This window comes from Perca fluviatilis, chromosome 21 (assembly GCF_010015445.1).
Source record: "Perca fluviatilis chromosome 21, GENO_Pfluv_1.0, whole genome shotgun sequence".
NCBI lineage: Eukaryota > Metazoa > Chordata > Actinopteri > Perciformes > Percidae > Perca > Perca fluviatilis.
The window spans coordinates 13,971,803-13,996,994 of record NC_053132.1 but is presented as its reverse complement, the minus strand read 5'-3'; the positions used below and the strand labels follow the sequence as shown (position 1 = coordinate 13,996,994).

General features: G+C 40.9%; 1 protein-coding gene across 2 annotated transcripts in view; it reads right to left on the bottom strand.

Annotated features, from left to right (window-relative positions):
* The window catches only part of kcnh4b (potassium voltage-gated channel, subfamily H (eag-related), member 4b), a 48,511-nt gene that overhangs the window by 2,519 nt on the left and 20,800 nt on the right, over positions 1–25,192 (bottom strand). The window contains exons 1-12 of one of the 2 annotated variants that reach the window (XM_039789279.1): positions 24,158–24,377; positions 15,993–16,233; positions 14,420–14,577; positions 13,870–14,071; positions 12,681–12,875; positions 11,942–12,141; positions 11,396–11,645; positions 11,100–11,314; positions 4,818–4,856; positions 3,214–3,590; positions 1,851–1,942; positions 840–916 (exon numbers count right to left, since the gene is read on the bottom strand). In XM_039789279.1, the coding sequence (XP_039645213.1) occupies positions 840–916; positions 1,851–1,942; positions 3,214–3,590; positions 4,818–4,856; positions 11,100–11,314; positions 11,396–11,645; positions 11,942–12,141; positions 12,681–12,875; positions 13,870–14,071; positions 14,420–14,577; positions 15,993–16,233; positions 24,158–24,196 (2,085 nt within the window). In that variant the 5' untranslated portion in view covers positions 24,197–24,377. Of the gene's footprint in view, positions 1–839; positions 917–1,850; positions 1,943–3,213; positions 3,591–4,817; positions 4,857–11,099; positions 11,315–11,395; positions 11,646–11,941; positions 12,142–12,680; positions 12,876–13,869; positions 14,072–14,419; positions 14,578–15,992; positions 16,234–24,157; positions 24,378–25,192 lie in introns of those variants that run through there. The other variant, XM_039789277.1, reaches the window with a different exon arrangement.

The following is a 25,192-nucleotide window of genomic DNA, read 5'->3' as shown; positions in this document are numbered from 1 at the left end:
AGCTTCTATTTTGAGGTTTAGTATTGGATTCATGTCCCAATATAATTTTCTGATGGCCTCCCAAAAGAGGACCTTTTTTAATCCCCTCCATGACTCTTAGAAATGGCTTCTTACGCAGAAGTGAAATCCAGAGGGGCACAGACTGAGGTCACTGACGCAAATAGGGAAGAAAGTAGACAGAAAACTGGGAACAAGGGAGCGAAACAAAAAGGAAAGGAGGCCAGAGAAAGGCCACAAGTAGAGCCAGGTTGTCATCTAATGTTTTTTTTCTTCAGACCGTCGAGTCAGCACTCCTCACAATCCCCTGCATTGCAGAAGTACCCTGCTGATTAATTAATACTGACTTCAGACAGCACCTACATGGGCCCATCTGGATCCTCTCGCTGCACCTGCTTTCGCATTTTTTTACATTAAAATGAAGAGTGCAGGGGCAGACCGAGATACAAGGCAGACATGAAATCTACTTGATCTCACTATATGTTTCCCCCTGTAAATGTGCAACTATGGCTGATACAGGATAAGAAGCCAGAAATGCTGCTATGAGAAAAGCTTATGAGTTTCTGCTTATTTTGTCTGGTCTGCACTGAAGATGAATTGCAGTGAATTAATTTCTACAGACTGAAAGAGGAAAACATATTTTAATGTTGAAATAGCACGCAGGTTGTATTTTCTAATCAATAAATCATTAATGCTTCCTGTATTTCATATTCAGTGTCTCCAAAATACTTAACAGACAGAAGAAGATGAGAGGGATACACAGCAATGTTGATTTGGATCTGTGAGGCTACATTATTTTTGGTCCAATCAATTTTAATTTAGGATAAGGGGCTGTACCTTACCTTTTGGTTGAGTTGACTGATGCTCTGTTTGACGTCTTCCGTCTCCAGCAGCAGAGTTACATTCGCCTGTGTGGAGACTGGAGAAATGAGCAGGAGAAAACAATAAGTGGCTGACTTAGTACAACATAACAAAGAGGATTCATCAATATTAACATGAAAAAACAAACATGATGTGTGACTCCAGAGGACGCCAATTTACATATACAGTATGTCAAAGTATTGCATATATCCATACATGAATGCATGTACTGTATGCACAAATGAATATTATACAATCTAATACAACAACACTGCAAATTACTGCCAAAACATAATGTTACAGAGCTATTGCATTGGATAGTGTCTATGTTATTATGTCTATTATCTTAAGAAATGGTTTAAAGAAGCTTCGTAAAAAGATTCTTGACTATATGTTGTTGCTGCAGTGTTAGGCTCTACAAGAGGGAATCTTGAAGAAGACATGAAAAATGACCAGTATGACAGTAGACAGACCACGGCAGCAATTATGTGGAATCTGTGAGGCAAAACACTGGATAAAAAATAAATTAAATTACAAGCAATCCTCTGGGAGGCGCTGTAGGATGGGCACAACAACCAAAAACAAATCAGGAGCTTCATCCTACACCACAGTTTTTAAAAACACTTTTAGTATTTAGAAAGCTGTATTGTACATAGGTTGTTACTGTGTACTGTTGTGTACGTTGATTGTCAAAGAACTTATTAAACTAAAGTACATTAGTTGGACTTCAAGTGAACTGAATGTGATATTCATCGATCATCACAGTATAAAGCTCACGTCAGATGGTCTGTACACTGCTCTGACCTGTGTTGTCCTTTAACATGTTCTCTGACTCTTTGGACACCTGGCTGTCATTTCATTATGCTGCGCTCTCATATTTCCCCCAGAAGGAGGCAGGGCAGCATTGTTGTATCCACTGTTTGAACTCTGGAGTTTACCTCCAGCCATCTGGCACCCAGGTGACCCTCCCAGCTGGGGGTGGTTTGGCTTACCTTGGGTGCTGCCTCCCGTGTTGGCTTTAGGCCCGCTGTGCTCCACGTTGAAGTGGAACGCGTGTCCATTGTCTTCGATGCCGTCTACAACCCTGGCAGGGGAGGGGTGAAGAGGAGGGAAGCTGGAGTTAATGTAACAGTAGAGCTTTTTCAATTATCATTGGAGCCAGTAGACGACCCAAGAATGTGCCATGAGAGCTGTGGCTGGCAGAGGCCCGTGCGGGTTTAAACATGAGGAGAAGAGCCCAGTCTGGAGGGGCGGACACCTGAGCTCTCTGAACCAGCACTTACCCATATCTAGGACTTACTTGATGACTTAGGGATACATTATGAATACAGATGGTTGGGGCAAGAGGATAAGGTGCTCTGGTAATGAAATGCAGTGACATCTGTTGAAATATGCAATGCAAAAACACTCCATTTACATTGAGTGGATGATGTAGGTTTATGTGGCATGACTTTAGGCATCTGTTACTGTAACACACCTTACTTATTGTAGATCATCTCAGACGTTCTAAGGCAATCATAGCTAGGGTGAATATATAGACATAACATCATAATTCTGTCTATGACACAGGCAGATTAGGACACAACAAACACACAGAAAGAGAGGCATCAAGGCCCATGGTAAAGTGGTGCTATTAATGAGGCAAACCACTGTGAAATAGTTTTAAAGGGGACACAATTTTTGAATGCTTCAAAATTAATGAATTTCAGTCTCTGGGGGGGAAACCACTGTTTTAGAAGAAGGAAAGACACTACAATGTTGCTACTCTAAAGATGGAGATAAAATAATGAGAACCACTAAAAAATAAACTCTTTTCATGTAATGAGATACAAAGAAAAATCAATATTGAAAAAAAAACCTTTACATAGTAATGCAATCCAATACAACCTTTTTTTAATTTTTCTTTTGCTTTTGTGAAGCTTATTACTTTTTTTCTTTTGCTGTTGACACTGTGCCAGGTTTTCAATCTACCGTATGGTAATCTTGAGACTATAGTTTGAAGAGTTGTGGTGTTGGACTGCATTAGCAAAGTGTTCCGTTTCCTCTATCACATACTATACAGTATGGTATTGAGGGGGATAATTATTAGAAATATAATGAATGAATCCAACATTATTTAATGCAACATGGCACCCAAATAATGTACGGACTCTGTACTCAGATACTGCATCATCAAACTGAATCAAAACACAGTGTGGCGTAAACATAAACAAGACATTTTAGTTACGGTAGCTGGTGTTTCTAATATTTCTATTGTGGCCAACCAGCTACCAACATCCAAGAAGTAATTTAATTTAGGCTTTGATACCTTTTTGCGTGTTTGCTGCTTGTGTTAAGAACATTTTTTATCAATACCTGGGACTGAGATCTGGGGGTCCAGAGCAGGTGACAGTTGGGATAAGCAGCTTTGAAGGCTTTTGCGCGGCCCCCGACACTCCCTGAGCTGAAGTTGAGGCAGGGGTGGCATTATGGAAGCCGTGCTCTTTTTTCGACGGTGGCTGAGGCGATGATCTCTGTTCGTGGACGCGGCTGATGATTGGTGAACGGCAGTGTCGCAGGGCATTGAACTGCCGCAACTCATCCCCCAGGAGGTTCCCCAGGGAGGTACGGCGAACAGGGCTGGTGAAGTTGGGCAGCAGGAGGTTGCGACGGGAGCGGGTAACCGGAGAGAGGTGGAAGGAGTCCTCAGAGTCATCCCCCTTTGTTTCCATGATAGAGGAGAGCCTGGATTCCTGCAAATACAACATGAAGCATTAATAACTGTACACTTACATGTTCACTAAGGGGTGCACTGGTCCTTAAACTGCCTGATTTGTGTTTGAGGATGTGAAAACAGATTCGTAAATACTGCAATATTAACTACATGAATACTGAAATATTAAAAAAATGATGTTAGAAAACTTGATTCATCTAAAATGCCACTCACAATACACAAATCATTTCATGAGTAATCTGGCACATAATAACCTTTTTATTTTAAAATCTGCCGATAAAGAGCAATTATTGTGTCATTTAGATTTTAATGAGATACAGCTGATGATATTTTAATCACATTACTTATATTACTTATTATAATCCTGCTACAAAGCTACCACGGCTGCCTGAGTGCTTGTGAGTAAAAACAACTGGTTTTACATAAAATGGAACTTTTAACAGCAGACAAAGCAAGCACTGTAAACAGTATTTTAATAATAGATAAATAAGGCGGGGAGACAAGCATACAGTACATAGTGAGGAAAGTAGCTCACAAGGTTTCCTATTAGGAGAGCTACTGACCCAGTTAGCGGGCTAACTCCAGGGACAGAACTGTTCTCTCTGTTCCAAATGAGTTTCAACCTGAAGGGGGAAGTCCTTGCACAAACCCTCCCACAGCACTCACTTGCATTATAGTATGCACCATAAAAACACAGGGGTTTTACCTTAAAAACAAATGCACTTTTGACAACAATTGTGTTGTGGTCCTGCCTACTCCGATAGAATTCAGGAACAGACTTTGTGAATTTATTATAACTTAGAAGTAGAGCTGGGCAATATATCAATATTATGTCGATATCGTGATATAAGACTAGATATCTTCTTAGATTTTGGATATCGTAATATGGCATAAGTGTTGTCTTTTCCTGGTTTTAAAGGCTGCATTACAGTAAAGTGATGTCATATTATGAACTTACCAGACTGTTCTAGCTGTTCTATTATTTGCCTTTGCCCACTTAGTTATTAGATCCATATTACTGATGATTATTCATCAAAAATCTCATTGTGTAAATATTTTGTGAAAGCACCAATAGTCAAAACTACAACATCGTTGCGGTATCGATATCGAGGTATTTGGTGAAAAATATTGTGATATTTGATTTTCTCCATATCGCCCAGCCCTACTTAGAAGTATTTTTAGGAAGTCGTGTCTGGTGGAAAAAGGAATAATGAGAGAAGAAGAAGAAGCCTTCATTTGAACTCACGTGATGAGGCTTGGGTGAACGTGAAAACCTGCTGAGGCCCTGCAGAAACAAAAAGAAAACAACAGGGATTATAAGACACTAGCCTGGCTCCGCCCTCCTACGTACTTCCGCTCAATTTTCATTTTCCTGTACAAATGAAATGTACGAAAGTCTGGTAGGACAAGGCTAATAAGACACAGCCTCAGACAAAAAGTATTTATTTTTTCAACTTCATAATTTCTTTATTAAACCTTCAAAAATTAAAATGGGCCCTCAGAATGAAACGTTTGGAAATTAAAAGGTGCCCTGTGGAGTATTCTTATAAGCAAACAAAAGTTATATTTACTATCAGTGTTACTCACCAAAATGCATCGTGTCTATCTTTGATGTCTAACAAACGTGTCCAGTGCATTTTCTTCCTCATAAAACATTTGAAAAGCTGATTTTTTGTATTTATATAAAGTATTTTAAATCCAGAATTTTCTTTGTTGGTGCATTGCAGCATATCTTGCTTGTGATAACACCACCTGTTGATCAGTAAAACAGTGTAACACCATTGGGAACTAGAGGTCAAAAACTTCAAAGGGAGCTTTTTTTCTTATTTATTATTTGAGCAATGGCTTTGCATTTAAAAAAATACGCAAAATTTAAATTTGATATCTACTGTTTAATCCACTGGAACTCTAAATGACCGTGGCCAGTGACAGAGCATTAGGCCGGTTACACACTGCACGCGTCTCGCGAGCGTGCCGTTTCTGTTGCGTCTCAGCTGCGTGGATTTTTCTGTGTCCTACATACCAGAAGCGTGTCTGACGCGGCGCTGCTCCTGCTGCTAGGTACAGGGAGGGCTGATCTCGGGACATAGTGCCGACAGATTCAAACTCTAATAAATGGGTAAGTGGGCTGTCTGAACAACTTTGTGTAGCTGTAAAGAGCCTATATAGCCTATCTGATGTTGGACCGTCACTCAGAACACACACTACGTTGTTATCGAAGCCTATCCTACCATTTATATATAGCCTACTGATTTGATTAAAGCAAGACAACGTCGGCAGTATTGACTGCAAAATATGTTACAGAATATTTTGTTCTGTATGACAGGTGCAATATTTGAAAATCTTTTCTCTGAAATTTTGTATTACATTTATATCTACATTGATGTCAAAACCTAGACTTTCAAACAACAATATGTCATTTATTAATATGCATTTGTGTCTAAATGACATATAAACATATTTTCCTATTCTATTTTGCCTGGAAACGCTTCCAACACGCTCGCGTCTCGCGTGAAAAATAGGCGTCGGTTCTATTTCTAGCGGGCACGCGTCTCAGGCGCGTCTCGAGCCGCGCCTGAGACGCGCTTCTCACGCCGGCAGTGTGTAAGCTCTAACCTGTTAACATGGGAGCCGAAATATAAACGGACACGACGCAGCTGACACGCTCGTGCGACGGTTCCAGTGTGTAACCGGCCTTTAGCTACACAAGCTGAAACACATAACGGATCCATTCTCTACACTAGATTGCAGAGGGATTCCAGCGAAGGTTTGTCTTTCTGCTGGCATGTGGAGACATTGGGAGAAATTTAGCATAATCACCAGCTGGATGGCAAATGAAACTGTGTGTAAAGTCTTCCCTCGTGTGAAAAAATGTGCTTCTGACAACATGGCTTAATGTGACAACAGCCACAGTCTATCGCTCCACCAGTATAGTGCCGGTAATGCTCTTTGATGCAGGAAGCCAATCCACCGTGGAAACATATTCAATTTAATCCTTCATTGAAGCACAATACAGAGTTTAAAAATCGTCACCACTAAAAGGCGGTATAAGCAAAAATATAACTCGCTGTGAGACTTTGCATCTCTTCGGTGGTATGTGAGAGGCAGAGGGGACAAATCTGAGTCTATTCAAGGCAGCAACAAATTCTGTCATAACAAAAACTAACCCCGGAGCAACATGGAATGATTAACTAGCCAACTAGGAATATTGGTGCCAAATGACATGGAGCACGGATGCCACATGTGTCCAACATATTTGCAGGGACCTAACTGAGGGACATTTTTTGCTATCACTCACAAGTGTGCTTTCTTGTGTTTGCACATGCAAAGACCAGACCTACTTACAGATTGGCATGCATGTGCACACAAGAGTATGTCAGGGTTTTGTATGATGTGTCACTTCTCTTTCAAATCCAAAATACATTTAGCAGGATCTGGTTTTGCTACCAGAGTCTAGAAAAAACTAACTGAGAATCAGTAAAACCCAAGACACAAGAGGTGTGACTTGTGGCCTCACAAAACTCCTAAACCATGTGAACAGCCAGCTAACACCAGGTGTTATGGCTAGAAAATGAAACATGATTGAGCAAATCTTTACACATGTATTTTGAAACAGAAGTACAGATCACTGACAGCTGAGTGAGTGTAAATTCATCCAATTAAGGGTAGGAGGAGTACATCAAGATATATCTCAGAGAGACAGCTGTCTATGATCTATTGTACTGAAGGGGTGTTTTTGAAATGACACTGTCACCTGCGATAGTTGTTGTGACACTTATGTCATCTCCTCTCTGTACTTTTTCAGCTCACTCATGGTTGGTATTTTTTATCCCATCCAACATGTCATAAACGTCTCTAGCATTTAAAAAAACTGGTTACCAGTGGCTGCCTTTATCAACTTTGTTAAACTGTTGTTGTCATATAAGGCTCCAAAGGGGGTTACATCCCTGTAACTCCTGACCGGTCAGCTTGTTCTTCACACTCCATGACTACTGACTACTTAACTCTCCCTGTGGCAACATGGTCATTATAACACATTTGGACTCCCTGGTGGTGGAATGACCTTCCCACTCTGTCCAGGACAGCACAGTCACCCCTTATCTCTCAAAACTCACCTCCCTTAAGGAATAAGCCATGCTCCTAGGTATTTGACCAAGTGCATACCAAATTATTTAATCTGACCTTAAACCTGCAATAACTGCTTTCTCTTGCCAATTTGGGAAAACGAAAACAAGATTTTTTTGCACTTTTTCACTGCCTGCTGCAGCCCAAAACAACACTATAAGAGCAGCGACAGTGAAGCAAAACAGTAAAGTTGCGGCCAGACAGCTAAACAATGAGCTGAAATGCACTATGAAGCGCTGTACGGGGAGGTGTACAGCAGATTCAGGTGATAATTCTCTGTAGCTTCATCACTATGAGCCCTTTGTATTGTCTTACATGGCTGTAGTAAAATAGCAATTATAGCGGCTTTGAAAAATAATACAAATGTACAGTGTTTTTTATGCATAATTAGAAAGTTGGTGATCAATTTCAATTTATTTGGCTCATGCAGTTTTGAGTTGCTCCAGATAAGACACTCTACTACACTCATAAAATACAAGCCTAAAAGTCAACTTGAAAGCAGCATGAAGGGTTTGTCCGAAACTACAATGTAAAAAAACTAAAAACTTTTTGGGCCCTATTTTAACCATCTGAAACGCAAGTATGAAACGCAAAACGCAAGTAGCTTTGTGGGCGGATCTCTGGCGCTGTTGCTATTATACCGGCGGGATAAATGAGTCTTGCGCCCGACGCAAATCTAAAATGGGTTGGTCTGAAGTAGCTAGGTGTGGTTTGGGCGTAACGTGAAAATAACCAATCAGAGCGTCATCTCACATTCCCTTTAAGAGCAGGCGCGCTTGTTCCATGGCGGATTGCTATTATGACGGCGGATTTGCCTGGCGCCCACCAGCAGTAGCTGTCCGGGATGTGGCAAAGTAATAAATGCCCGTCTTGTCCAGGTGACGATGTTGCTGTGGCCTCTCGAGCGCATCTCCTCAAGTCTGGAGAGGATTGCTGCAGCCATGGAGCGTGGGCCTCCAAACGCACCACCTGCACCTGTTGTGCCCCTTCCTCCTCCCCCAACTCCATTACCGTCCACCTGCTCCGCCAGGAGCACATCGCGCATTGCCACTCCCGGACTCTCAAGTGTCCAGTCCCACCGTAGTTCAACATCACGTCTCCTTAAGTCCTCTAATATTTCCTCATTTATGTCATCAACACATCCATGATTGATGGAAATGTTGTGTAAAACACAACAAGCCACAAAGAATGCAGCGACTTTTGTGCGCACACTACATTATGGCCAAACATGCGCCCCTAAAATAGCATCTGAATAACGCGCCACTGACTTTAGACTAGCACCACTGACTTTAGACCAGGTTTTTCCTGGTCAGTGGCGGACTTGTTTTCTGAAACTGCAAAATAGCACCAGGGAACGTTTGTGTCCTGAACACGCCTCCTCTTTTCGCTGAACCGCCCCCGGGAGCGCAAATACATTCCCTAATTTACCGACGTGCGTCTGTGGACGGAAAAGTCCGCTGTGCATGGGGTGCAAAATAGGAATGATACATGCGTCGGTGTACAAAGTCAATTGCGCTGAGTGCAAGATAGGGCACTTTGTCTCTGTTTGCAGTTTGCTAAGTAAATAAAGGTGTAAAACATGTATGTTCTACCAAAACTTATTGAAAAAACTTTAATTGACACCACTGCAGTAAAAGTTGAAATTAAATTATAGAGTTGACAAAAAACTAATTTTCCATCTGGCAGTCTGCATTCTTTCCTTTTTGACAAGATAAAGTAGTCCCTTTTGGATACCTTATACTTTAATAGGCATTCCTACAATCTGTGTCTTTGGCAGTATTTCACTACAATTGACTGATTGCTGTACAGTCGGCATACAATTCTCAAGTGTCGCTTGAGTGTAAAAGGACCTCCTATACTACAGCAACTCCCACCTTAAACCACCCACTGTGAGGATGTGGATGAGATCAGTACTACTGTATTTGTGTGCGTGCATGCGTGCATGTGTGCGTGTGCATGTGTCAGGAGGAGTCTATGGGGCCTGGAAGCAGGTAGTTGGACCAGGTAGTTGAGCACTCCTTCATCCTGTCAGGGGGCGGCGGTGCCCTGGCTTTGTGCTTGAGCATAAACTCTGTGCAGATGGTCTGATACAGAAGTAGCTCAGCCACGCCACAGAAAAGACTGCTTGAATCACAATTAAAGACTGTAATAACACTAATAATGTGTACGTATATGGCCTCTGTACACACATAAATCCTTTGTCTTACGATAACCTTTCTCCAATATGAGCTATTCGGTCGCATGGATTCTTTAAGGTGCCAAATGTCTCTTTAGGAATGGAACTCATTAATACAGTTAAAGCTGATTCACTCAGCCTGACTGACAAAAATGCATCAAGTAATTAACACGGCCAGCACAGATGTCCTGTTCTTCATGTTTCAAACCAAAGAAAACAAACAAAAATAAAATGAATAAACTAATGAGCAACAAAACCTTCAGCACTGGGAAAGGCCTGTGGGAGCAAAAAGGAATGCTAGAAGCAAGTAAAAAATGCTTGAGACTGTCAATAAGGATGAGATTGGGAAAGCCCTTGGGGAGCTTTGTCAGTTTTGTCAGTCACACATGAAAGATATGTTGGCGTTAATTGTTTTGATCATACGGTTCAACAAAATGCCATGCAAAACAGCCACTGAACTTGGTTACACGCTATTACAATATTCAATTTCTGGGTTTCGCGATGCATCTTTACACACATTATATAACAATGCCTGAAAACAACAACAGGAGCATTTTCTCGCCGGATTTTGGATAATCTAGCCTTAAGTAATGCTTTCTTCAATAACTGTGAGGTGGAACGGGCTACACTGAGAGGGGGTCAGTGTCTAGGTGTAATGTCATCCTGCTGTGCTTTGTGGTGACAACGAAGAAGCGATACGGCTGCCTGACAGTGGCACCCACGCATGGTAATTGGTGTGACAATCAACCCCCAACAATCCTTTGGTCGTTGTGGTAGAACAAGTGTCAAGGAGAGTGACAAAGGCACCTCAGGGGGGAACAAATGTGTTGTCTGGCATGTTGTATGGTCTATTCTGTTTTATTCTGTGTGCGTACGTGTGTCTGTGTGTGTGCTGGTTTTCTTTAAGCAGGAAAACAGCATCAGCAGATCAATGTGTAATAAGAGACATTTTTTAATTTCCTCAGTCCTCATTCCTCAGTTGACTAGAATGCAATGAAACTAGACTCATTTCTTTAGGTTTGAAAACTCTCACTTATGTATCCCCAATACTTGCCTTATCTACAAGACATTGGGTGAAGGTTTGTGCAGGTTTAAGCATATTGAACTAAGGTTTTGAGAGTTAGGAATTAGGGAATAGACAGGCTCACAATTTAGAAAACCCTAACGACTCGACCCTATCGATTCAACACCGGTTTTCTGTGTGCGAGTGTGTCTTTACTGTAGTACCTCGTCCTGGCTGCCCTCACGCAAGTTGTAGGTGAGGTTATTGTGGATGTCAGAGGCAAACACGCTGGCATACTCGGGGTAGAGATCCAGCACCTCTCTCAGACCACGCACACTGATATACTGGAGGTCACAGTAGGTCAGCGCCTTCACATCAGCATTGGTCTTGATCACCTGGTCTGTTCCAGGCAGGTCCGACCCAATCAGGTCCCCCTTTCCTAAAATCAAAACAATAAATATTCACTGTCTTGCTCCACTACATGAAGGACGCTTTAAAAGGTCCACATCACAATACAAACCTAATATTGCCAACACCATGCTGTCTTTCAGCACTTCCAGGGACCCAGAGCAGACAAAGTAGTTGGCGTGCAGAGCGTCACCTTGACGGATGAGGTACTCCCCAGGGACGCAGAAGGAGGTTTTTATATGGAGGGAGAGCGAGCGCAGGCAGCCACGACTAGCCCCCTTAAAGACCGGCAGTTGGAGGATGTCCTTATTCAGATGCATGGCAATGTCGGCCTGTAGCTCATCAGGGAAGTCATGCAGGAGCTGGGGATGTGTGATAGATGTAATGAGGTGTGACACTCATTGGTAATTAGGGAATGGGCACTGTTGCTACCAGTTACCCCTCTTACGAATTTCATTAGGATGTCAATTGCTGGTGTTCAGGCGGGCATGTGTTGTGAAAGATCATAAACAATTACAGCTGCAAAGGGTTGTAAATGGATTGTAGAAAAGATTTCAGTGCTCAAAAGCCATCTAAACATTGCTCTGAAGTTTCCTGAGGGCAGACAACACCATGTACAAAAGTATTACATGACAACAACAATGAAAGGGACCCCTACCTCATTGGTATCTATTCCATTGTTGACAGACCATGTGGTCTGGAAGTACTCCAGCATGCGCTGTTTGATCTGCTTGGGCAGATGGTGGACACGAATGAATTCCTTCAGATCCTTCATGCGTGTGTGGTAGAGAGAACGCCGTGAATACATACGCTGAATGATGGCCGTCACGTTACCGAAGACTAGGGCGTGCATCAGCGCTGTGTGATGGAAACAAATATAAAGGCTGAATATTTGTATTGCTAGGTAAAAATAATATAATGTGAAATTTTATTCTTAAGATTGTTTCTTTTAGCCTTTTACAATTTGAATGTGTTAAATCAGAACAAAAGTTAACTTACTTTTTAGGGTGGATTACTTTTCACTTCTTCAAAACACTTTTGCTTCTTTAAAATAAAATTTAAAATTTTATATTGATCACTAGCCAATCGTCTACATTTGTTACTGTGTATTTGCCAACTGATCCACAGTAATGTACTAGTTTGTTTATATCACTGTTATGACAAGCAGTCTGAAAAAAAATAACCACACAATAATTATCTTCTGTATTGTTGCACCAATAATTGCCACCTCAGCTTAAATAAACAGCTTATTGGTATATAAAGATGGCAACAATCTGCGTTTAAAACACCAGCCAACCCAACCCACTTCCTGCTAAATCTCTTGCACTGGCATGCCAAACTGGCGCACTGTTATGCCAGGACGCCAGAGGGAGAATGTAACCTGGTGTCAGACATACCGCCGACAAGCATGGTGCAGATGGAGAAGATCTTCTCAGCATCGGTGTTGGCACAGACATTGCCGAAGCCCACACTGGTCAGGCTGCTGAGGGTAAAGTAAAGGGAAGCAAGGTAGGCGCTGCGCGTTGTCGGGCCGCCCGCTGTCTTGTTGATGTAGGGCGTCTCCAGACGTCTGCCCAGCTCATATAGCCAGCCTTGAAAGAGGAGGTAGAGCATGAGCAAACAATGTCCAAAGGGTTAGGGTTCATGTAATTGTTACGTCTGTAACGGCTCTGATACAGATGGTAGAGGCCGGATTATACTGCAATACCTGATCTAAGAGAGACAGAAGTGTATGTTTAAGTCTTTGTGTGTTTCAGAAAAAGATGTCAGGAGGCTGGCATGTTGGTGCGGGACAAGGGCAGAATTAGATTGGCTCCTCCAGGGGTAAGGCCAAGTGTTAATTAGCAGGTATGACCTAACCTCCCTATAGACAGAATATACTGCCACAAATGTATGCACAATCACATAAACAGACACAAATACGAATACAAACACACAAACAAACACACACACCCACACACACACACACACACACACACACACACACACACACACACACACACACACACACACACACACACACACACACACACACACACACACACACACACACACACACACACACAGATAATGGGGAAGATATGGGTCTCAATTTTGAATCATTTTTAAACAGTGATACCAACAAAACATTACTGCGCTGCTTCCTACCAGTTTTTTTTTTAATCAGCTTTTGGTCTGGTTACAGACAGTCCTCATTAGAGCGTCAGAGTACAGTGTTTGCCAACATCTCACCACTGAGCAGAGCTAGATATCCCAATAGGTGAGTCATGACTATTTATAGCTGAGTGGGGACACAACAAAAGTAAAATCTAGTCTTTGGTGTTATTTTTTGGAATTATGAACAAGAAAACAACTGACTTAAAGAGCACCTAACTGAACAAGTCTGGATAGCCAGCACTGCGCTTAAGTTATGAAATGAACACTTTGAGCACAGCGAGGCCAAAGAAAAAATTATGGCACATGGTAAAAAATCAGCTTGAACTATTATTGTACTACATTTGTCTGCCACCCTTGCTGAATGAAACACCCAACCTAACTTTCACACTTCAACAGCTTCCTCTTCAGCAAGGCCTCAATCAGACTCACCAACTTCAAAGTTTGTATTGACCATCATATCCTGGCGTCCAATTATGTACCAGATGCAGGCCATCCAGTGTCCCAGCACAGCAAACACAGACATTAGTATGGTCAGCACCAAGGAGCTGTACTGGGAGTAGCGATCCAGCTTCTGAAGCAGACGAAAGAGGCGCAGCAGGCGTACCGTTTTAAGCAGGTGGACAAGGGAGGACTAGTGACAGAGAAAAAGAGAGAGAAAGTGAATCCTTCTGCCTTGTTATATCTGGTAACACACTTTGACTGTACATATATTGCATTTACACAGCTGAATATCACAGCTTGGACAAGCTTTGCTCAAACAAATGTGTTTATATAACATTCACTATTCACGAAGAACGAGTCACAAAGGCAGGCAGGCAGCAACAGTAGCAGCCTTGAGGAAAGCAAGGTAGTGTATTTCCAAAGGCTAAACAGTTCGGGGGAAATTTCTTGTAAGTAATCCATTTGCTGCTTATGTTAGCAGTCACAGAGGGGAGGAAAAATAAGAGAAGGCTGAACATATTATTTCAGTTGCACTCACCACTGTGATGTTGAAGGCATACAGCAGGTCAAAGGGCAAGGCAGCCAACAGGTCCACAAAGAACCAGCTGGTGGCGTAATGAAGGCAAATGGAGCGCCCATCATACACCACCTGCCCTGACTGGCTCACATAGGTAGTGCGGAAGGTCAGGATAATGTCTGCAAACACAAAGGTTGAAGGTGATTTTTTTTCCCCCCAGTGACTAAAGGATGTTGTAGTCATATTCATATTCATTAAACTGGAAGAGGTACATTTGTGTGTGAATGACTGATACAATGATAAACAAATTGTATACAGTGAGGAAAACTGAAAGTGTGAAAGGTCACAAGCATAGGTTCAATCTCAGTGGTTCACTTGTATGTGATATATACTTCAGACCACACTATGATGTTTGCAATTCACACTTTTGAGTGTATAGTAGAGAAAGTAGATAATGGATAGTGTACCAATTTTAGACATGTACTGTATATCTAAAATTATAACAATATAAATGAAAAGAAATGGAATATATATGCAAATACGAAGCAGCTGAAATATGTGACTGTCTTAAGGCGTCCATATGGATCAGCGAGTTTGCCAGACAGATCATCTTCATCCTAGTGTCAGAATGTGGCAAGCACATAACAAGCAGACCTCTGGGTGTGTGGTCTGATGTAGAAAACCTCATCTGTCATCCAAGCTGTTGATATTTGCAGAGATGTTCATCATTCAATGCAAATTTCAGTTATAGATAGAAGCTAAAAGAAAGTTAGATAAAGATAATGATTTTTTGCAAAATCAAATAATGATTGTCTAATTTTAGAAAGCACACACAGCAATGTGCAGACCGGTGGTAACTACAAAAATCATCAAAGTTAAAACAGTGGACACCTACTGTCCAATATCACATATTCCCTGAATGTTTTGAGCTGGCATGCCTTATTTTGAATTATGGATGACGAATATTTGATATGCAATCTATCAATTACATGACTTACAAATGAAAACAAACAACGTCTGGGTATTAGTACAGTAAATGAGCTTGAATAAACATGCAGAAAAAAGTTTCTCCCTAGCATGGCTGGTGGTCTCCCTCTGTGTGCCAAGTTGAGGGACTTGGACATAAACTCCTAATTAGACCACTGTTCATCTACACTTAGTGGAGCACAGTGAGGTTCTGCCACCTCAATTCTTCCCTTGGGTGCTTCCCTTTGGAGGTTAACCCGGCATTACCAACTGTGAGGAGTCCCTGGGTAAGAACCAGGTCATCCCCAAGGGACTACAAAACCCAGGTTGCCTGGAACTATGGGTACTTTCAGGGGGAAAGGATGCCTCAGTGGCTCACCGGTGGCAAGAGTGACAAGAAAATGGACAGATGGTGGATGAAAATCTCATGTCACCACATAAAAATAATATTTGAAAGCAATAAAATATTATGATTTAGAGTTTTAGAGTTGATTTGATCCTCAAAATAAGTGGACAGAATTGGCTTGATGGTGGTTAAACAACAACTTTTAACTTAGTAATAAGTTGGGCCACAGCACAAGAAATTCAGGTAAAATTAGGAAGTCGTGTCTTCTTTTCCAACACTCACCTATAATAAAGAGAAATTCCACTGAAATGTCGCTGATGCTGGAGGAGCGCTCAAGTGCCTCATTGCTATTGTATTCCATGAAGCTGACGTCGTAGGGTACAGTGACAGCCACATAGAAGGTGGCCAGTAGAATAAGCCAGTCCCACAGGGCTTTGGACACGCTGTAGTGGAGCACAATGAAGCGCGACTTTTGCACTGCTTCCACCTTGTACTCTGGTACCGAAGGCCTGTCATTCATGTTCTGTAAGAGAAGTGTAGAAGTGCAAAAATATCTTGGTAAGAATACATACACACAGTCATATACATGTATAACACAATCACAGACTAATCCTCTAAACCTCTTGATTTTCAAGCTTAATACATTTACAAAACACTCAAAACACATTAGAGAAATAATGAACTTCATAACCAGATGGTCATGAGGTGGAGTGTTGTGAAAATAAATGGTAATCAAATGGACATTGTCATGCCAAGATTTGCAGTAACAGACAATATAAATGTCAACACCCTCTCTTGTGCTCTGACTGCTGATGATTTAGTACGGTAGGCAACTCAAGTGAAACAGATATGGTAATGCTGCTGGTTATCTATTCTTGACAGCCTCCTGAAAAAGACAGTGATACGCCTGTTAAATGGCCATGCAGTAATAATACAAAATGAAAGATAAGACTGTGGTCAGTGAGGGGGAAACTTATTACCAACGACGACGCCTGATAATCTCATATATTTCTTGGCCTTGGTTTAACTTCATCCTTCCAAATGCCATTAGTGTTTTAAGTCTCAGGTGGTACAGTACAATGGTCATCAGCTGCTTTTCATTTTTTTAAAGTGATTCTTATTCATTCCACTCATTTAATTTTTTCATTGGGAAAAGCATAAATTGCAGAAAGCATAAATTGCTATTGCTGATGAGATGGGGGGGAGGGGGATCCATTTGGCACATAATAAGAGTGCAGTTCTCAAATAGGGCCATGCACTTGGCACATAATAGCCTTAACCATGTTTAGGAGACAGGAGGAGAAGCTATTACCTTCAACAGTGGTGAGAGGGAAACAGAAAGAAGAGATAAATGAGTAGTAATCCATCAGAGAACAATGTGGCCACTTCACAAACAGGTGTGGGCAAGCAAACAAGGAGGCTGGTCAAGTCTTAACTTGAATTTTTTTTGTAAGGGCTCTCTGAAGCTGACTTGGAGGGAATAGACTGACTATTTGAGCAATTAAGTAATTGCGAGACAATGGACAACCTTTTCTTGTACTTCAAAAAGAGGAGAAAAACCGGAGAACAATGACACACTCTACTGTACGAATAAAGGCAAGGAATCTTCAAACTGTCGCGAGTGAAATATCTCATTCAGTCATAATATTGGAAGCAAAAAAGGTTCAAATTGTTTCTAGAGAAAAACACTTTCAAAACTGAATTGATAATGGCTGCTTGACACTGGACAATTTCCCGTCAAGAGATGAGTGATTCCTCACAGTATCCCTCAGTCACTTGTAACCACAGTGGAAAATCTAGCAGAAAAACTATGCTGACTGTCACCAACAGCTGTAGCCACTTTAAAGATAGTTCAAGCAATGTCAGCAAAAGCTGGACTGTTTTTTTTAATTTGCCTTACAACATAGAGGTCAGTGCGTCCACCTGACCTTTGGCACTCGAGGCGGTCATCCAAGCACATCCCGATGATTAGAAAAGAAAAGCCCAGCACTACAGGGACACATGGGACTGCATGTTACACAGCTACAGCTGGTCTTCGCACTTCATTAACTCACGCTTTAGCCGAGAGCTTACTGTTACAACTACATCTCCCAACATGCTTTGGGCTGCAGCACTGATAAAAGCCTGTCCTTGATGGGGAAGAGGCTGTCGTGGCAATTTTGTAATCCCACTCTGACAATGAGGAACGAGACAAAAATCTCTTACAGTATTGTCAAACTTTTAATGCTCAGAGCATGGTACACAAGACAAAGGTTAGTTTGTAATATGCACACCGATGGAAAGGTGCTCTCTCTGTTTATACCTTGGCTTGGTCCACCCCCTCTGGTCAGGGTGGTTTCTTTCAGTTTGTGTATTGCATGACATTGTTCTCAAGACAAAGGGTCCAACCAACCAGAGGTAAGAATCTTCTGATGACATTCAGATGGGAAATGCCTTTGTATGTTCAATCAGGTCAAGATTCACTCAGGTAACATTGATAAATGATTCAGCATGATCAAATACAAGATAAGTTACTTTCTTATGGTAATTACATACTTATGGTCAAGTGTGATTTCATTACAGCATGATCAAAGAAAATTTCCCTCAGAAGGCTCACACATTTAGATTAGAGGATCCTCAGCCTCTAATGTATACCACAAAATACTATTTTCTTTTCCAACAATGCAGTGGGAGTACAAAACAATACAAACTGCAATATGACCACAAGCCTGCAAGCCTCAATTGACTCTGCTTTGCTTAGTACTTATTATGTGATTGTAGGATCAGTCCACTTATTTTCAACAATCCAGTTTTCTCCTTCAATAAATTGTGTTACGAGAGACAAAAAATTCGCTGTCTGAAAGTGTTTGTGCGCGAGTTTGCAGAGGCAAAAATAATAAGAAAAACAAAAAGATAACTGAGGGAAAGATGTGAGCGCACAGGCCATGTATTTCACAGTCAGACGTATTTAAATCATAACTTAAAAAATGCCTCCAGATTCATAGCCCTTTGACAAGTGAAAAGAGGCAATTGTGGCTCTCCCCTGGGAAGTGCTTAAAATCAAGCCTGAGCTACTTGTCAGTGTGCGTGGTTACAGTAGCTGTAGTCTCGCAATGCCAGACCTATCTTACAGCGCTGTGGAGTAGCTGATACAATCATGGGTTGTCAGCATCAAAACTGCCAGAACAGACAAAACAGCAAATCAAAGCCTTCAGGCAAAGGAAAAACCCAAGCTGAACATGTTTTTGAGGAGGCAATTTAGTGTGTGGTAGACCATTTAAACCTCTGCGGTCTTAAAATAAAAAATTAATTATTTTTAAATTAGTTAACAGATTTCCATTTTTGAATGAGATATCTTTAAATTACTGATACTTAAAGTGGGAAACCTTATACATGATCTGCGGTGAAACTGCTCTGTGCTGGCCAATTAGGTGGAGCGCTACCCTTGGTGTCGCACACAGCTCAGAATTGCCACCGAGAATTCAAATTTTAATTATTTCAACTTTGACCTTGTTGCCACTGACCTTTCAAGGCGCAACCAATTCCCAAAGCAATGATGACATTTACCAGCGCTGCGGTTCGCCTCGCTACTCTGCGCCTCTCTGCTCCGTGCCCTACCTTGCGTTTTTTTGGTATTTTGGAGCCAGAAGTGACCATATTTTGACAAAGCGTTCTGGTTGGCAGAACGCTGAACAAGACATTTTTTGGTGACCAAAATGTTCTGAAAATACACAGTTAGAGGGTAAATGTTTAAGATGAAAACATGGGCAACGCCCAAAAACAAGTTCAGTTCAGCTATTTTAGTGTACACAGTGCCATTGACTAACATTGCTAAGCCTCTGTCCTAATTGACAGGTCGGCGTGTTGCCGTGCCCCTAAAGCACCCCCTGCTTTAAAAAAAAATAAATCAATGGGACCATGATTTAAAAAATTCTCTGCAGTTTTCTGGAAAATGTCCCACCAAAAATAATACTGACAATATATAAATATTGCAAAACTTTCATCAGTGGGCTATAGGCCCAATCATCATTCTGTTACCTTCTTCAACGATAGTGACTAAACAGACATTTATTTAATTGAACATCTGAGATTACTGCTTTAAAGTAGTTACTTGCCACCTCTATCTATGTTTTATGACTGCACCATAGGGATGTACTCTCATCTAAAGATACATATCAATGTGTTTTCCAGCAAGAGTATAGCTCCCCCCTTTTCTTCCTTGCCTGGCAGGGTGATGGGCTACAAATAGCGATCTACTGTAGTCAGAGTAGATGTGGCTGGTAGGTGTGGAGGCAGAGGAAGACATTGAGACAAGGAGGGAGAGGGAGGGAGGGAGAGAGAGAGAGAGAGAGAGAGAGAGAAGTATGAGAAAGATGGAGGGGCAGACGGACAGAAAAGATGGAAAACAGAATGGGAAAATGTATTCATATTCAGAGTGAGAGGACGTCAATGGTGGAAGAAGTATTTTTTTCTAAATTAAAGCAGCAAAACCACAATGTAAAAATATGGTATTGCAAGTTAAAGTCCTGCATTTACCATATCAAAAGTATAATCAGTAAAACATACCTAAGTATCAAAAGTACTCATTATACAGAAAAATGGCCCTTGTCAGTGTTAATATTACTGATGCATTCTTGTGTTTAGCATCTTAATGTTGTAGCTGGAGCTAATTTGAACTTCTGTATTTAAGTATATTAAAAAAACGAATCATGGATATTTTATATGTAAAATGAAGAATATTTCCCTTTGGATTGTGGCAATGTATTAACTTTTAGAAATAGAAGTTCTCGATTTCAGTACAAGTAGGCCTAACGTTACTAATTGCACTTTTATTGCACAATTATTGGAGGTTGGAGTTGATGTAGGGCTTTAATTTTTCAGCTGGAAAGAAAGAGGAAGCGGTAGAAGGAATTCAAAAGCAAGTGACAGATAGACAATAAGGGGAGAGACAGCAGGATCCAGAGGGATGAGCCAAAAGGAGAAGAGGTTAGAGGAGGGGTCACCAACACGGTGCTCGCGGGCACCAGGTAGCCCCCAAGGACCACATGAGTAGCCCTCAGTCCTGTTCTAAAAATGAAAATTGAATATTGAGATTATCTGTTTCCCACCTTGTTAAGTCATTGTTGATAATTATTGCGAGAAATCATTAACATGATCAGTGTCTTCACGTAGATGAGTAGCATTAATCATTAATAACCATATATAACTATTAATAATCATATATAACTATCATTAATCATTAATAATCATTTAGAACTAAAGGCAAACTGAGCACATTTGTTATTTCAGAAGAGTGTATCAAACTGGTAGCCCTTCGTATGACTCAATACCCATGAAGTAGCTCTCAGTTTAGAAAAGGTTGGTGACCCCTGGGTTAGAGTAACAGATGGAGAGGGAGAGAAAACGTGTGAAAGCAGTAGCTAGTTAGAGAAAGAGAATAGCGTTGAAGCTATAACAGAGGGGTACTGAGTACACTGAAGAGGATGGTAATAAGACAGAGCCCAACTCTCTAGATTTCCAATCATAACAGTGTTTCCACCTATAATTATACAGTACCCCGCCAGAACAGAAACTTTTTTCTTTTCTTTTTTTTAAATAGCAAAAATACCATTGAGTTTCCCCTAGCTTCATTCATTCTTCAGTGACGCACTGCAACGGTCTGTGGAATTAGTTCACGTCTGTAACAGGACAGTGGAGTGCGTTAACGTTATCCAACGTCAAGATAACGTTGTCGGTAACCTTATAAGAGTTACAAATAGGCTTGGTATGGCGAGTGGATAGTGCCACGGATAACCTACCAAAGGAGACTGTCGTGTGACTCTAACGTGTGGATTGACTACACCGTCGCCAGTGTACATCGCCAGACGTTCCCCCAAAAAAAAATGTATTGAGTGAATTCAAGTTCAATATACAGTAAGACTATATGGCCTATAAGTTTAAATGTATTTCAATTCATTCAATACATGTTCCAGGCCCTTTAGCCATTATACAAGTTGCTCTAAAAGTAGCCTACTGACAGTATAAAAATAATACGATGAATTAAATTGTAGTATCTCATCAGCTTATGTGACCTGCGCACATGTTGATGGATGAATTCTAACCATATTAAACATGGATAACCTTCCATCTACTGTATCATTCGGCACTAATTGCCTTACTGTTTATAAGCTTCATAGATCTATTTACATGTAACTTTATGTACGTATGTGTATATGTATGCATGTATACACTTTATTATATACAACTTATATCTGTAGCCTACACAGTAGTGAAACGTTCATGTTTAACGTTACCTTGTTTCTTTGTTTTTAGCCATAACGTTATGTCTGTTTCTTTGTTGAAAGCAACACCTAGCCAGACTCAAATTCCCTTGTGTTTACACTTACTTGGCCAATAAAGCAGTTTCTGATAAAAATCCGAAATATACTGTAAGTTCTTTATTTAGTATCTTTGCAGAGACCCCCAATTAAAAAAAAAATCGATTTGAGTCAAAGGCACCACGTCTCGCTGTGTGGGCTGGCTCTCTTCTTTATGTTCTTTGTGTTCTTTATCTAGCTATTTGGCCTAGCTAAGACCAGCCAAATCACTGACTTATTTATTATGTAATGGGTAAATGTCAATCAAGAACCTTCATATTTGTTTTAACGTTGAATACCCTTAATAGTTCATTTGTTTGTATTTTTTGAGTGAATTGACGTTCATTTTGGGTAACAAGTGGACGCAACTATCACTAAGGCTGCAAGCTCCCCTGCTATATAAGCTGTTATTTTTATGATTTTGATCATATATCTTGTGACTATACCTTCGTTACGGTCCTAAGGTGTAAGACAGTTGATGATTGTTGTTGATTTTTGTTAAATGCCAAATTGCTATTTTATTTTAGCCTGGATGCCAGCCGAACTTAGCCCCGCCCACAAAATTCGAGGTCAGGAAGTTCGGTCTGGAGTCGCTCCGTTGAGAAGAAATTATTGCCCGAACACGATCTGTTCGGACCAATCAGATTGTCGGACAGATGATCAACAGTAACAGAATCAACCACGTCACCAAAGAACGCTTGGGTTGAATTTGTTGAGATGTGTAGATTCCACCATCGCGTCTGTTACAGAAGATATCGACAGCGCATTCATTTTAAAATCCTCAGCGGAGGAGCCTCAACAACTGCCCGAAAGCATGCTAGCGTTATATGGTGGAGCGAGATAGAGAGAGACTGAAGAGAGAGAGCGTTATATGGTGGAGAGAGATAGAGAGAGACTGAAGAGAGAGAGCGTTATATGGTGGAGAGAGATAGAGAGAGACTGAAGAGAGAGAGCGTTATATGGTGGAGAGACATAGAGAGAGACTGAAGAGAGGGAGCGCCCAGCGGCGCTAGAACAAAGCCGTGAATCAGAGAAATAAAACGTGTTTTCGCCGATTCATCTCTAGAAATGCGACTGTAGCGAGCATGTCACTATCACTAACGTTATCCACATTTATATTTACACGCAACAAATGATATATCCAGCTTCAAAAAGGTCTAAAAGTCGGAAGTTAGAACGAATGCATTGTGCAAAGAGTGGTTGCTATGGAGACGATACACAGTGTTGAGTTCTGTTGACAGCTGAGTTGAGTTCCGTTGCTCTGATTGGTTGTAGGTCTATCCAATGAATGCAGAGGCATTTTTTTTCCTGGTTCGGTTGGAACACGCCCCATAATCGCAGCCCAATGGAGCGGTTTCAGACTCACATTCTGACTAGAATCTGAGTATGACCACGTCAGGCTAATTTTATTTATGATTGTTGTTCAAACGGCATCTGTCTCTTGTTGCCATGGAGACATTTTAAGTGTTCATTCAGCAGTTTAATACTTTTTTTATAAGCATGAGGATATTATTAGCCACACATTATGAGTAACACATAAGAACCAGAAAGTAAGCAAAAGAACACTAACAAAATGTGAATCTAAACAATGACAATATACTGTACTGTACTCTAGTTATCAATATTAGGGGACAAGTCACCCTGACGATGTACATAGTTCAGACGTCTTTAGATAGTGAAGGCGTGTGTTTCACACGTTTGTAAGGCGACGTACTTAGCTAGTTTAGACGTCTTTAGTAGGTGTAAATTTGATGGGAATTCTAAACATACGCCGTCGCCACATCGCCGCCGGAAAATGTTTGTTCATGCACTCGCCGCCTAGTCGCCGCTGGTCGCTCGTCTGCAATCCCTATTAAATCAATTCAAAATTCCACACGGTTTGGCGACGACGGGGAGGGTAGCCTGCTCCTCTTTTCTTTTTCTTTTTTTTGCCTGCTCCTTCTCCTTCTCCTGGTTATCCTTTGAATGACACAATCCACTCGCCATAGGCTTGGGAGTGAACGATATAGCGATAGCTAGCTGGCTGGTGGAAGTGTCTGGCTTGAGTGGCTCACTCAATTATTTTATTTAACGTTAGTAAAGTTAAAAGTTACAGTCCATCGTTTTGCTTACCTGAATCCACATTGTCAAACGTGTCTTTTCTTCCCCCATTTTTTCTATGTAGTGAGTTTAATTTACGTTAGCGTTATTGTTAAGCTAGCTAGCTAGGTTTTTAGTTTGTTTTTGTTTTTTGTTACATCCGAATCTTAGCTAAACTAGCCAACTGGCATAAGGGATCAAGTGCTGATGCTATGGTTACCTGCAGTTTAAAATAACGTCAGCACTGATCTAGAATGTGCTCAAGCGGTTGAAAATATAGCTAGCTAATAAAAGGCAAGATTCTCTAAGTCCTTCCCAAATCTTTACATTTTTCTGGTTGAATTCAATTTGTACATGATACGTTAACTCTTATGATATGACAAACAAAAAAATAAACGCATGCTGCTAAGTTATATTTTAATTTTCTGTAACCCCTGAATAACGTAATATTGACTTATTGATGGCATTGTTTATTATGTTTAGATAACGTTACATTATTTGTATACGTAATTTACTTTTTCATATGGCTGTCATTGGATATATACTATTTTTTTTTTCTTCCAGATATGCTTCTACATGTTGTCTACTATGTGTAACTGTGTGATGATGTTTTTAATATGGAGATAAAGTAACTGGTCCCAAACAAAAAAGGATAAAACAGAATATTTTCTTCTTTATTATAATTTTACTATCAGCAGCAGGAGGGTCATCCCTATGTTCCCAGGGCGGTTATTGATCTAAACTATCATTATAAGAGATTGGTAAATAAGGGTTATCTTTGCAGTTAAAATTGCAACAAAGGGAGATGGTAAAAATCTGTTCAGCCAATATGCAGATATCAAGAACATTGTCTTGCCTGCAAATCTAAGGGCGCAGGCTTCAAGGAGTATAACATCAGTAGACTATAAGCTGTATGTGGGTGATTTCAACATACTGACCCAGGGAAACACATTGAACATTTGATATCGGGAAAAACACAACATAAAACCCTTTAAAATGTGTCTTTAATGTGTCATATTAAAAATATATTGGCTAGGGAACATAGATGCGCTCCTAGCAGTAGCTTCA